The sequence below is a fragment of the Lepisosteus oculatus genome, chromosome 17, assembly GCF_040954835.1.
Source record: "Lepisosteus oculatus isolate fLepOcu1 chromosome 17, fLepOcu1.hap2, whole genome shotgun sequence".
In the NCBI taxonomy this organism is placed as follows: Eukaryota; Metazoa; Chordata; class Actinopteri; order Semionotiformes; family Lepisosteidae; genus Lepisosteus; species Lepisosteus oculatus.
Window position 1 is genome coordinate 3375609 of NC_090712.1, and position 12275 is coordinate 3387883.

Sequence of the window (12275 nt, forward strand, 5' to 3'; positions counted from 1 at the left end):
ATTAAGTTTTTGAACACTATAGAACATCCACACTAACATCTCTGAAACAAGTTGTAAGTAAGGGAAAAATTCACAAATCAGTTGATGGGAGTTTTAAGGTTTAATACAAGGATATAATCAGCTCCGTTATTTACAGCATAATTTTAAAGCATGGAGGAAAACCATGAATTAAAATTGCAACCAAGACCATCCATGGTCTTTAGTTTAATTTAAGACTCTTAACACGTATTGGGGATTTTACATTCCTTGATTGCAGCTTTTAATTCTGTTGAATAAATGTTGGAACAAAGTTGGAAAGAGTCTACATAGACACCTGGCTTAAAATCCTGGATCCCAGGAGATGCGCTGCCGTTTCTCCACTTCTTCATAGCACACAATTTCATCCCCAGGCCTGAAGTCTATGTCCTTGTCGAGAGAGAGGCCACACTCCATCCCCGTCTTCACTGCCTGCACGTCGTCCTTGTGGTGCTTCAGAGCAGTCAGGTGGCCTGGAGGGGACAAGCAGGGTGAAGGGAACTAACCAGCTGCCCACAAGGCCAAACACTGACCTGCTGATGCATGTAATGCTCCGGGGGGAAAGGAAATGTTGGAAGAAAATGCATGTTTTGGTTTTTAGTGCATTTTGTTTTATAAATTGCTGTAGAAATGGAATCCTGAGACAATCTGGACAAAGGAAATCCTTTAGCATGGAAACTGATGTACACAAGTTTTTTTCTGTAAAAGCTGGGCTGAAGGCTGTCACTGTACCTTCCCAAAGGACGTCTCCATCCCGAATCAGCTTAAACTTCATCCTCCTGTCCAGCTGGCCCTCCTTCACCCTGCAGCCGGCTACCGGCACCTTCTTCTTTCCCACGGTGACGCAGAAGGTGGCCAGGACCGAAGCCTCCCCTGTCCCGCGCACAGCAAGGGCACAGTGAGCGCGCTGTGGACCTGCACTGGGGCCGTTCCCAGTCTGTTCAACTGCATCGGTTCGCTTGAGCCTCAGCAGTACAACAGAGCACTGGGAACTACACCATGAAGATTTCTACAGCAGTCAAGATATCTACCAAGTGACCAAACGCTTTCAATCAAAAAATGCTCATCGGGGGCCCGGTTTTAACAACCGAACATAAACTTGCAAGTGTCTTTTCTGAAGAAGCAGTATGATCACGTGGTTTTACTCAGGACAGATACAGGGAGCTACAGACTGCATGCAGCACCAAGGGGGTGGAGCCAGCAGTGCTTTTAGGGGGCTCTTTCTAACGTACCGATCACATTCTCCTCCACAGTGGGGGGCAGCTTGCTGCTCAGCTCCTCCTTGAGGTCGTCGATGAGCTTGTAGATGACCTTGTGCAGTTTGAGCTCTATTCCCTTCTTGGCAGCTATCTGACGGACAGATTTGTTTGCCTCCACATTAAACCCATAAATGGCACCTGACAAGAGACAAAGCAAGGAATTCACTATGCCAGTCCCAGGGAGCTAAAGCAATTGAAGTTGTTCCTGTCCTAAAAAGCTAGGTACAGTACTAGCTAGTTATCCAGTACAGTGGGTACATTTAGAATCCCTACTCATTGTTGTTTTACTTCAAAAATGACTTTCTTGCTACAGTAAACTTTAATTCTACAGAATGCGTTATGAACACAGCTATATAAGTCTTCTGAAATAATGAAAATGGATTAAGCCTTTTTATCTTGGGGTCCAGGCCTGTTTTACAGGCTGAAATTCAGCACAGAGCTGTCGTCTTTGTGAGCTGCTCCACACCCCCAGGGCTACCTGAGAAAGTCTCGGCTAGGCCGATGTCGTTTTCCGAGATGTCTCCGACTCCAAAGTGAACCACGTCCAGGTGGCACTGCTCGTCGGCGTCGTAGCTGTCCAGGATGTTCAGGATGGTCTCCACGGAGCCGTCCACGTCACCTGTTCGTGAGGAAAACGATTCCCTTCTCAATTTTCACTTTCCCCTGAAGCTGCAGGAAACACCCTAGACCCTTCTGGTTCGAAAGGGCAGCTGCAGTCCCAATTTCTCACACCGGTAACAAAATAAATTCATTTACGGAATAGAAAACTGTGCAAGTGAAGCAAAATATTGTGAACTTAACGAAAGCAGTTAAGTGACCACGTTGTTACAAAATCCCAGACGTGATGCGGGCCTTCGTGCTCACGAGACTAATCTAACGTGATGTACGAGCCAATAAGTACAGGCTGTGCAGCAGACATCTCGCCGCAGAATGTTTTCAACGTGATCTGCATGTAGGGTTAACGCATCAGAATTCATCGGCAAAACTGTCTCAAAACTGAGAGCAGTAATTCTACTGAATTAAGAGAGATGTATTCACAAGCCTGCTTGATTACAGTGAAATAAGGCCGCTTCACCTCACAGGAAGTTTTATTGGCGCTGTGCATACCTGGAAATTTTGTCTATTTCATGATGTAAATTGGAGGTTTTAGAAGTTACTGTGTACATTTTACTTTCATTGGGGTTGAAATGCACACATCAATGCTGATTCTTTCTATTTAAAAATAGCGTTGCAGTTCCCCCTGAAGCACTGTTTCCTAACAGGTAGGGGGAGGGGTTTTGTGAGGACTGCATACCAAGTTGATAAGGACTCCCTCTCCTGCACCGGTGACGTCTGTGGTGCCAGAGCACCCACCTTTGATAACGAGGGGCAGGGAGCGGAACTCGTCCTCAGTCCTCTCCTTGGGCCTGGAGGCCATTCGCTGTTTGTTGGCCCTGTACATGGCCGACTTCCTCTGCCGCCAGCTGAGGTGGCCCAGGCTCTCGCGCTCCTTCCTGTAGCTCTCCAGGTGCTGCCTCTGCTTGGCCTCGATGGCCTGGACGTCCTCCTGCAGTTTCTCCTGCTCCTCCACGTACAGCCTCCAGGCCACCACCTCGCGCGCCCTTTGCTGAGGAACACAACAGGGACAGCGTGTCTGGAACAATTCTGGAACAAACACATTCCTCGCTTTTATAAAAAAACCTTCCCTGTCAGAGTAATGTAGGGGAATCCCAACGATATCTGTACGGTCACAGAGGTGTCCATTTCTGTGCGAACACGCCGGATGTTCATGTGGACGCCTTCGCCCGCAGGACCCCCCAGCGTCACTCACCTCGGACTCCACTTCCAGGATCTCCTCGCCCGCAGAGGGCAGGTCCTTCCAGCCCACGATCTCCACGGCGACGCTGGGCCCCGCCTCGGCCACCGCGCGGTTGTGCTCGTCGAACAGGAAGCGCACTTTGGCCCAGGCCTTCCCCGCCACCAGCACGCAGCCCCTCCTCAGCACGCCGCGCTGGACTATCGCCGTGGTGACAGGGCTGCCGGGAAAGGAGTCTCTCTCTGATACCGGGCCTGCTGAGCCAGAGCTCACCGCCAAGTGCTCCGTGTGACAAATGGATGGACCACTAGTGGCACAGCAGGGACACCAAAATACATCTTTTCCCACAATATCCACTAGAAATAGCTTTTACGAGTCATGATTTCCCATATTGCGTCCAGTAGCCTTGTTTTTCTGTCACAAATGCCAATACATTTTCTTACTCCAGAGCCCAACCACTACTGTTCTGTTGTCATAATTATTTCCTGTTGTGCTGCTAACTCATATTTCAAGTTGAAAACCTGCTTAAAATGCAAAACTTATACGGTTTCAGAATGGAACCCATGTAACACGTAACAGCCGTTATGTGACTGCACGCAACAATTTCTATCTGACCCCTTAGCTGACGGCATCCAGTATATCCAAGTCGCTACAGGACGAGGTGTGGACGAGCCATGGCCAATCTCTTCAGTTTGCAACCCAGAGTGCGGGTGAGGGCCTACCCTTTGCCCTTGTCGGTGCGGCTCTCGATGACGGCGCCCTCTACCAGCCCGGTGGGGTCCGCCTTCAGCTCCAGCACCTCGGCCAGCGCCACCGTGGCCTCCGCCAGCGCCTGCAGGTTGTCCCCCTGGGCGGCACGGAGAGAGAGAGAGACTGGTGAGGCGCGCGCGGCCGCCAGAAGCCGAGACACAGCAGCAGCAGCAGCAGCTCCTGAAGCGTGCAGGCCCGCTCGTGCCAGCCGAGCGCGATGAGAAAGAAATGTTTGTGATCTGAGGGGCTGGGGGTTGGGCTGGTGTCAGGCCAGATCGGCACAAGAAGAAGATGTCCTCGCGTTTACGCGGTCCCCATTCCCAAAGGATCTCGGAGCACTGTACACACTTCAGCCCCCACTGAAGAGCTGTCCCCACCTGCTGGTCTCTACACGACAGATCAGGGAGTGAGGAGAGAATCTGCTTCCGTAACTGAACTCAGGTAGGCCAGACTGGACAAACCCACACTGGACTTCAGACAAGATACTGGGGTGAATACACCTCCTCCTCTGAAAAGTGCCCTTGCATCTTTAGTGACCAAGTGGTCGAGACCTCTGTTTAAACGCCCCACCTGAAGGGACGGCGCCTCAGTGGGACACTGGTTCGGAAATTCTGGTCCAGACAGAAGAGCGCCACCTACTGGTCCACCAAGACCATCTGAAACAACAACCTGGCTTTCCTTGGAGGTCTGTCCATCCTGGTCCTGACCAGGCACGACCTTTCTTAGGCTTCGAGATCCAGCAAGGTCAAGCTAGGAGGTGGTATTCACATTACAAAGTACAGGGCCTGAGCAATAGGAATTATATTACAGTCTATAGAGGATCCATGTATGGCTTCACAAGGGGTGAAGTAAAAACGACAAGACAATGCAGGGTAAATGTAAAATGGCCTCCAATTTTACAAAGGAGGGGGACCTTTGTATTTTAGAAACCAAAGGCTACAGCAATGGTCAGCTCTGAAGAAACCAGGGCCACATCGCTGACAGGGCACCTGAAGGCAGCCCCCACTCTTTCTGGACTCATCCACACAGGGAAACAAAGTGTAACAGCACACTGTTGCCACCTGGCCCGCCGGCAATGCGCCAGCCCGTATTCAGACGCCATCTCCCGCGGGGCCAGGGCGGCAGAGCAGCGCCGCGCACACTGACCTGCAGTGCGGAGATGTGGACCGCCTGCACGTCGCCCCCGTACTCCTCACACACCACGTCGTGGGCCAGCAGCTCCCTCTTCACCCTGTCCGGGTCGGCGTCCGGCCGGTCGCACTTGTTCACCGCCACGATGATGGGCACTGCAACGCACGCGTGGAGGGCTGAGCACCTGCTCGACACAGACACGGCCAGACCCCCGCCCTCAGATAGCCCGCCTGTCTCTTCATTGGGAATAGTTTACAGCCATTTTCCAGCTGCTTCTTCCAATTCAGGGTCGCAGCTGGAGCCAGTCCCCGCAGGGCAAGCAATGGGCACAAGGTGGGGTACACCCTGGGCAGGATACCAGTACATCACAGGGCAGACAATTAACCTGCCAGTATGTCTGTGGATTGTGGGAGGAAACCCATGCCAAGGCGGAGACAACATACAAGCTCCACACAGACAGCACCCCAGATCTGGAATTGAACCCGGGGCCCCAGTGCTGTGAGGCAGCAATACTAACCACTGCGTAATAACCAATTATGCATTGGTGACGAAACAAATATTTTCCCCAGTTATTTCACTGAAGAGTGAAGAGCCAAAAAAGTCGATACCCTGGCTTCTTTCAAGAAATGGCTGGATGAGAGTCTTGGATCAATTGACAACCAAACCAAATGCGCTAGACGGGCATCTGTCATTTGCACCTGTTCTTGTGTTCTTAAGAATTTGACTCTTCAGCACATTGGAAGACAAGTAGCTCTGGAGGGAAAAACTTGATTCAACCCAGCAGTCCTATTTGAAAGCACTTAAGATCTGGCAGGGAAGCAGTATTTGGCTACAGTGCAAGCAGGCAGCTGAAGTGCACTGCAAGGTCCTTCTGCCCTGGTTCAGTTCTGGTCTGGAGTATAGCCCAGATTCCCACTGGCCCACTGCACAAGAATAAACAAATAAAAACCTCCTTAAACAGCACCTAAGTCGTGCCTCACCTAATTTTCTATCCACATATACAGTATTCTCAAAGCACCCTTTCTGCATCCCAAACTCAGAAAGGCACCTAATCCCTGAAGGTGAAACTAGGTGGGGATGGCCTTCACCATACAGTATATATATACTGAGGGGGATACATGCTGTCTTTCAACACCTCTCACTGAGTGCTCCAGTTCTGGGCAGGACCCAGTCTCTTCTCGTTCCTGAAACTCTCGAGAGTCGACAGTTTGGAAACACGCGTGGATCACGTTAACGGGACAGTGTCGCTGCGCACCTCCGGCGTGTCTGGCGTGCTGGATCGACTCGGCGGTCTGCTTCATCACCCCGTCGTCGGCGGCCACCACCAGGATGACGATGTCCGTGACCTGGGCCCCCCTGGCTCTCATGGCGGAGAAGGCGGCGTGTCCCGGCGTGTCCAGGAACGTGATCTTCTCGCCCGAGGGCAGCTGGACTGTGGCAGAGGGGCACAAATTAACCCTCATTAGAACGGCTGGCGTGGGTACAACACACGCACAGGGAGAACTCCTTAGCAGCGAGTCCCAACTGAAGAGCCTAGAAGAGGTACATCCTCTCGGATATCTCTGACCGGTGGTACCTCTGAAGGATGACTTAGTTTGAGGAAGTACAAATCAGATTCTGGGATCTCAAGAGCTGTTTGGAGCCGCACTTTAATAAATGGAAGTTTCTAACGGCCTTAATGGCATTGGTGCAGCATCCTTTCAGCAATCATGGAAAGGGCTGACCAGAAGGAACAGTAGTTCAGGCTGAAGGGCTGAGAGCTGGTACAGCCTCACAGCGTGAAGCCGACAGACCCAGAACCAGTGCTTGATCACCAGTCTGTGGTGACGGACCCTGGCGATGCCCGGCTCAAGACACCAAGCCCCAGGGCCCGTCGCTCAGCTCACCCAGGAAGGCCCCGATGTGCTGTGTGATGCCCCCGGCCTCCATGGCCGCCACCTGGCTCTTCCTCAGGCTGTCCAGCAGGGTGGTTTTGCCGTGATCCACATGGCCCATGATGGTGACCACCGGTGGGCGGGCAGCCAGGACTGCCAGGTCTGCTGGAGGCCTGGGAAGACAAACACAGCCGGGAGCTGAGCTGGCACAGGCGCTGGTGTGGCTTGGCGATGCAGCCACAGCCCTGGCAGGACAGAACTGGACAGTAAAGACCCTTGCACTCCCCCTCGGTCTCTCTCTCCTGCCCCCTGCATGTGCGGAGTGGTCAAATGGGTCAGAAGACCCGCACGCAGGTGACAGCGCTACCTCTTTGTCGCATCTTTGTTTTCCTTTACTCTTCCCTCTGTCACCTTCGCCCATCTGTACTTCATTCCAGACTTCCTGATGGCCTCCTTCGTCCACTCGTCCTGCAGGACGGACTGCGGCTCCAGGGAGTCCAGGTCAATGGGCAGGTGAAGCAGAGCCTCGTAGACGTGGTCTGGCAAGGAAAGAGCAGGAGCAACACCGTGGTGTCTACAGTTCTGTCTTTGTTCAAACTGAAACTCCAGTATTTTTATGGTGGAAAATGGAGGACTGGTGCAGATCTGGGGTAAATCTGAGCCAACCCTCATCTTCATCTGCATGTCTTCTCCTGGCTTATCGCTGTTCCTGCAGCTGCAGTTTCTATGGGTGGCCAACTCCGGAAAAGATGAGTGTTGGTCAATTTAGTGAGTTAATTGCTTATTTTATTCAATTTAGTCATGTAATTGATTCATTTAAGTAACAAATGGCTCACTTGTGAACATTAAGAGCTACAGGGCGTTGGCATTCCAATTAATTATTTCAAAGAGACGGAATGCGATTCCTCAGGACCAAAATTGGCCAACCCAGCTAAAAAACAATGAATTGTTGGGATCTTTGGATTTGAATTAAATATCTTCTAAAGAAACAGGTTGTGCATATGTATAGGGGCATCATTCAACCAATCAAGGATTTCTACATACTTTCCAACCGTGTGTAGGAAGGGTGCTAAGATTTTTCCTTCTACCTGAGCCCATCTTGAGAAGCTAGAGAAGATATACAAGAGCTGCTGGACAGTGACTCCTGAGGGCCAGAGATGGACATCCCTCATGCAGACTGTGATACTGTCTCCAGCGAACCTTACCTATATCTCTGTTCATGGCTTCAGCAAGCTCTGCCACGGTCATGCGCTGTTTGATCTCCACTTCCTGCATCTCTTGCTTGGGTTTGGTCTTTGGAGTCTTCCCAGAGCTCTTCCCCTGAATCAAAAAAGCAGGTGGCAAAAACATGCTTAAGGACGAATCCAAAACAGTTTTAGGATTTCTCTGGATAATTAAGATAAGATCACTTTATCGGCCATATACAATTTCTTGCATTAGGAATTTGTCTTTTCACATCCCCAGCTTGCTCTCCATGAGACACACAGACAGGGAGAGAAGCTTGGGGTCAGAGTGCAGGATCAGCCATTTATACGGCGCCCCTGGAGCAGCTGGGGTTAAGGGCTTTGCTCGGGGGCCCAACGGAGTAGGATTCCTCCACTCCAATTGGCCCAACATTGTGGTGTACTATTAACACACAGCCACACACAGGCATTCAAAACACAACACATGCTATTCGTTCCAATACCGATTTGACTTTCTAGACATATGAATTTATAGTCACTTCTTCTCCTTCACCATTGAGAAATCACCTGTGTTGCACAGCATTCCGATTGTATGTCGTACAACCATCTGTGCCCACATGCGCACAGAACCATGACACAGGCGCTGTGCAGTAGGATGCGCAGGGAGAAACCATGTAAAAGGAGCATGAAGATGGAGTTCACGCAGCTGACTCCTGTGCGGAGAGGGGGAGACTCACGTGCTTTGTGGACATGAGCCGGATGCGGTGGCCGGTGGCCGGGGGCGCGGGGACGACAGCGGGCAGGCCGGGGCAGGGCGGGTAGGGGGCGGCCGCTCTCCACGTCATCCTCTGCGCCCCCTCGCAGCGAAGCGCCCACAGCTGCCGGACAGCGAGGCCGGAGCGCAGGAGCGCCTCCAGGCGGAACAGCGCCTTCGCACTCATCCTCACCCCGCAAGATCTCGGCGGCGAACAGTGGCCGTCAGACACCGCTTTGAGCGCTCATTGAAACCAGCCAGGCTGGACACGTAGACAGTTTTATTTTCAGTGCTAACCAAAATAAAAAAAAACGTGACATTAAGTCAAACACTTACTTTTGTAAGTACTTTTATACTTATTGTATATTACATATACAGTTAACCACACCATTAGACCATTTAATAGAACAATCACTGCAACATTCCGCTTAGAAAGAGATTACCTTGATATTTAATTTCGTTTCTTCTCAATTTCAGAAGTTTCTGCAATAACTCAACCATTATATGGATACAGTTTATCCGTATAGCTTATCTCATCTTAACAAATATCATACACCCTTACTGCAAATCGGCTAGCTTAGCATTTGTTGCAGTTGGACAATTTCGCTGTTAAGCGGTGGTTAATGCCTTTACTCACACGTAGTGCAGCGGTCACGCAGCTTTAAAACCCGGGAAGGATTTACATTCACAATGGATTATAATTGAGATAGTTCACCTCAGACTCAGACGTGTAATTCAGTTGTCGCTGTACCAATTCGCATTCTAGCTCGGATGCTGCACTGGCTTACTTAATCGCCGCTTCCCAGGAGTCATTCTTCTGCAGCTGTGGGCGCCGCCATGACACCGGACCCACAATGCACCTCTTTCCTCGCAGCCCGAGCACCATAGAGACTCAGCTGCGGGTCAGCAACCTCTCAGGTCTCTACAGGGGTTCCCGGTGCATGCAGCTGTCACCACAAGTCAGGAAAACAGGCATTTCAGGCTCTACTGATTAAAAACCCAACGGGACGTAGGAAACATGGGGTCTAGCGAGCTTCGAAAAGAATTGGAGGATTATCTTAAAAACCTGAATATTGAAACAGTCTGCGTGGAACACCCGGAGGTATTAATTCATTTTGCAACATTTCTGAAAATCGTTTGTATTCGCAAGTGAAGTTAACTGTCGATCAAAGCGGTTTCAGTGTCAGCAGTCTAGGAAACTCGGGCGTCTCAGGCTCTACAGCAACACCTGCGTTGCTTGCGGATCTTATTCTGTAAAGAAAACATCTGATTTCATACAGTTTCAGAAACTTTGACGTGTCAATACTACCAAGTGAATAGCAACTTGTTGACAGCGGGGGGCGCAGTTACGTTCAGGATTCTAATGCGATGAGTTTTCTATTGAATACATTTAACAAATCCGTTTTCCTAATTACGGAACATGTTATGGCTTATATGGCACTTGAACCGAATGTGATCGGTTAATATGAACCACTGGGTTTGCTCTGCAGTTAACTATCGCAGGCCATTTTGGGCACAAAGCCCGCAGTTTCCTGCAGAAACCTTGCCGTAAGAAAACCGCTGGGGGGCGCCCTGGCACTGAGCAAACTTGAGTAACAGCATGAGGACAGACCAGCAGTCTCGCCCACTGCATGGATGGAGCTTCGGTCCCGTGTTGATGTGCAGAAAACTCCTGGGCAGCTTTTACTGCCATAGTCGAGCAGTAGTTGAATACCTTAAAAAAGGGCAGTGTGCCCATTTTCCACAAGAATATGGAGGAATGTTTGTAAGAATATAGTCCACAGGGTAATCCGTTGTAGAAATGTAACTATTACACAAATACACTTTTAGGGAGAGTGTATTTTTGGCTGCAGGCGTCCAGTATTTTCTAGATTGAGAGCAGCACCATGTCTTCCTGAGGTTCTTTATTATTATTATTATTATTATTATTATTATCATCAAGGGTAAGGATGTGCTCTTGCCCGAGTTCATTGCCTCTTACAGTGTTGAGCAGTAGGGCCTGCAGCGAAGGGCCCGGTCCCGGGGGAGACGGGTTCGAAGGCCTCAGAGTGACGCCGGCCCCCCTGCTCGTGTCCCGCCAGGTCTTCACGGTGGAGGAGATGATGCCGCACGTGCAGCACCTCGGGGGGGCGGTGAGCAAGAACCTCTTCCTGAGGGACAAGAAGCGGAAGGGCCTGTGGCTGGTCACGGCCCGGCACGACCGGCGGGTGGACCTCTCGGCGCTGGCCGGGCGGCTGGGCCTGGGCAGGGGCGCCCTGCGCTTCGCCGACGAGGCCGCCATGCTGGAGGCGCTGCGGGTGGGCCAGGGCTGCGCCACGCCCCTGGCGCTCTTCTGCGACCGCGGGCGGCGCGTCCGGCTCGTGCTGGACAGCGGCCTGGTCAGCGAGGGCCACGACCGGCTGTACTTTCACCCCATGACCAATGCGGCCACGATGGGGCTGAAGCCGGAGGACTTCTTGCGCTTTTTAGAGGAAACTGGGCACGAACCCATTCTTGAAAGCTTCGAGTGAGCTACAGTTCTTAGTAGAGTAAAGCTGCGAGCAGATGGAATAAACACTCCGTATGGGGGTTGAATTTGACCCTTTCTGTTTTGTTCTGGCTCCAGAGGCATCTAGCCCATTGTTTTCTCCAAGCAGGATTGTTTCCAGGTGCTCTGAGCGAACATGCTGCAGAGCTCTTCAGAAAAAGCTCAAAATTTCCCAGAGAAGATTGTGCGTGTTGTCAAAGGCGCGGTTCTTTAGAAATCACACAGTGAGCAGTGTGCTTTCGCCAATTCCCATTTTCACTTCTGTTTTTCCAACTGCAGGCTTTGGAGAAGTCTCATCTGGACTGTTTTAAGGTCCGGGTTGTGCAGGGGGAAGTAAGTTAGTATACAAAACGGGAAGGGTTCACCCAGAGCAGCGTTCGCTGGAAAACATCTTTCTGTGATATTCTTGTGGTCTGTATCTTATGTATTAAACCTTTAGACCAAAATATTTAGGCCTTTACGCAGTACCTTCTGTGAACCGGGTTTAAAAAAAATGTTTTTCTATTTCAAAGATGAATGGTTTCCTTAACTAAACTGCAGAGAATAGTTACACAAGTCCAAGAGGCCATTCTAACCCATGATATTTCTGATGTTAAGAACTGTATTGTTTAAAACAAAAAAACAAATTGCATTTCATTGGGATGTGTTGTAAGGCCCACTTCCCCCCATAAATGAGCTGAAAATGAAACCAGCAACCACAGACTGACCCTGAAGTGACTGAAGAAATATGCTGTTGCAGATTTTGCATGAATGGGTAGAGATGTTGTGGGCCGTGTCTGTGAGTAATATCTCGACTATGCAGTAAAACCTATCCGCAGCGCACTGGATTTGCAGTCTAATATGCAGGAGAATTTGGAGAGCCACCACAACTCCACCCCCATCATGACTGCTGCCTCAGATCAAAGACCTGGTCTAGCAGCACTGTGAATTAAAACTCACCGAAATGACCAGGCTAGGAGTGAGGCCTATTATCTGCAATCCAGGAA

The 12275-nt window shown here is 50.6% G+C and overlaps 2 protein-coding genes across 3 annotated transcripts; one reads left to right on the forward strand and one right to left on the reverse strand.

Moving 5' to 3' along the window:
• Positions 1-81: 81 nt before the first annotated feature.
• On the reverse strand, positions 82-9607 carry mtif2 (mitochondrial translational initiation factor 2). Of its 2 annotated transcripts, none has more exons than XM_006638471.3 (14): positions 9478-9607; positions 8746-9054; positions 8030-8144; positions 7192-7363; positions 6837-6997; positions 6206-6382; positions 4966-5105; positions 3792-3916; positions 3085-3289; positions 2628-2880; positions 1753-1893; positions 1248-1412; positions 748-888; positions 82-488 (listed from the first exon to the last, which is right to left on the reverse strand). In XM_006638471.3, the coding sequence occupies exons 2-14, from the start codon at positions 8947-8949 to the stop codon at positions 319-321; spliced, it is 2169 nt and encodes a 722-aa protein (XP_006638534.2). In that variant the 5' UTR covers positions 8950-9054; positions 9478-9607; the 3' UTR covers positions 82-318. The 2 variants fall into 2 exon arrangements, with proteins under 2 accessions (XP_006638534.2, XP_069035889.1); XM_069179788.1 differs by lacking the exon at positions 9478-9607 and adding an exon at positions 9400-9474.
• A 48-nt stretch (positions 9608-9655) lies between these two features.
• On the forward strand, positions 9656-11737 carry LOC102687586 (prolyl-tRNA synthetase associated domain-containing protein 1-like). Its single transcript, XM_006638421.3, has 2 exons — positions 9656-9864; positions 10844-11737. Exons 1-2 carry the CDS (start codon positions 9781-9783, stop codon positions 11270-11272), a joined length of 513 nt encoding a protein of 170 aa, XP_006638484.2. The 5' UTR covers positions 9656-9780; the 3' UTR covers positions 11273-11737.
• The last annotated feature ends 538 nt before the right edge of the window (positions 11738-12275 follow it).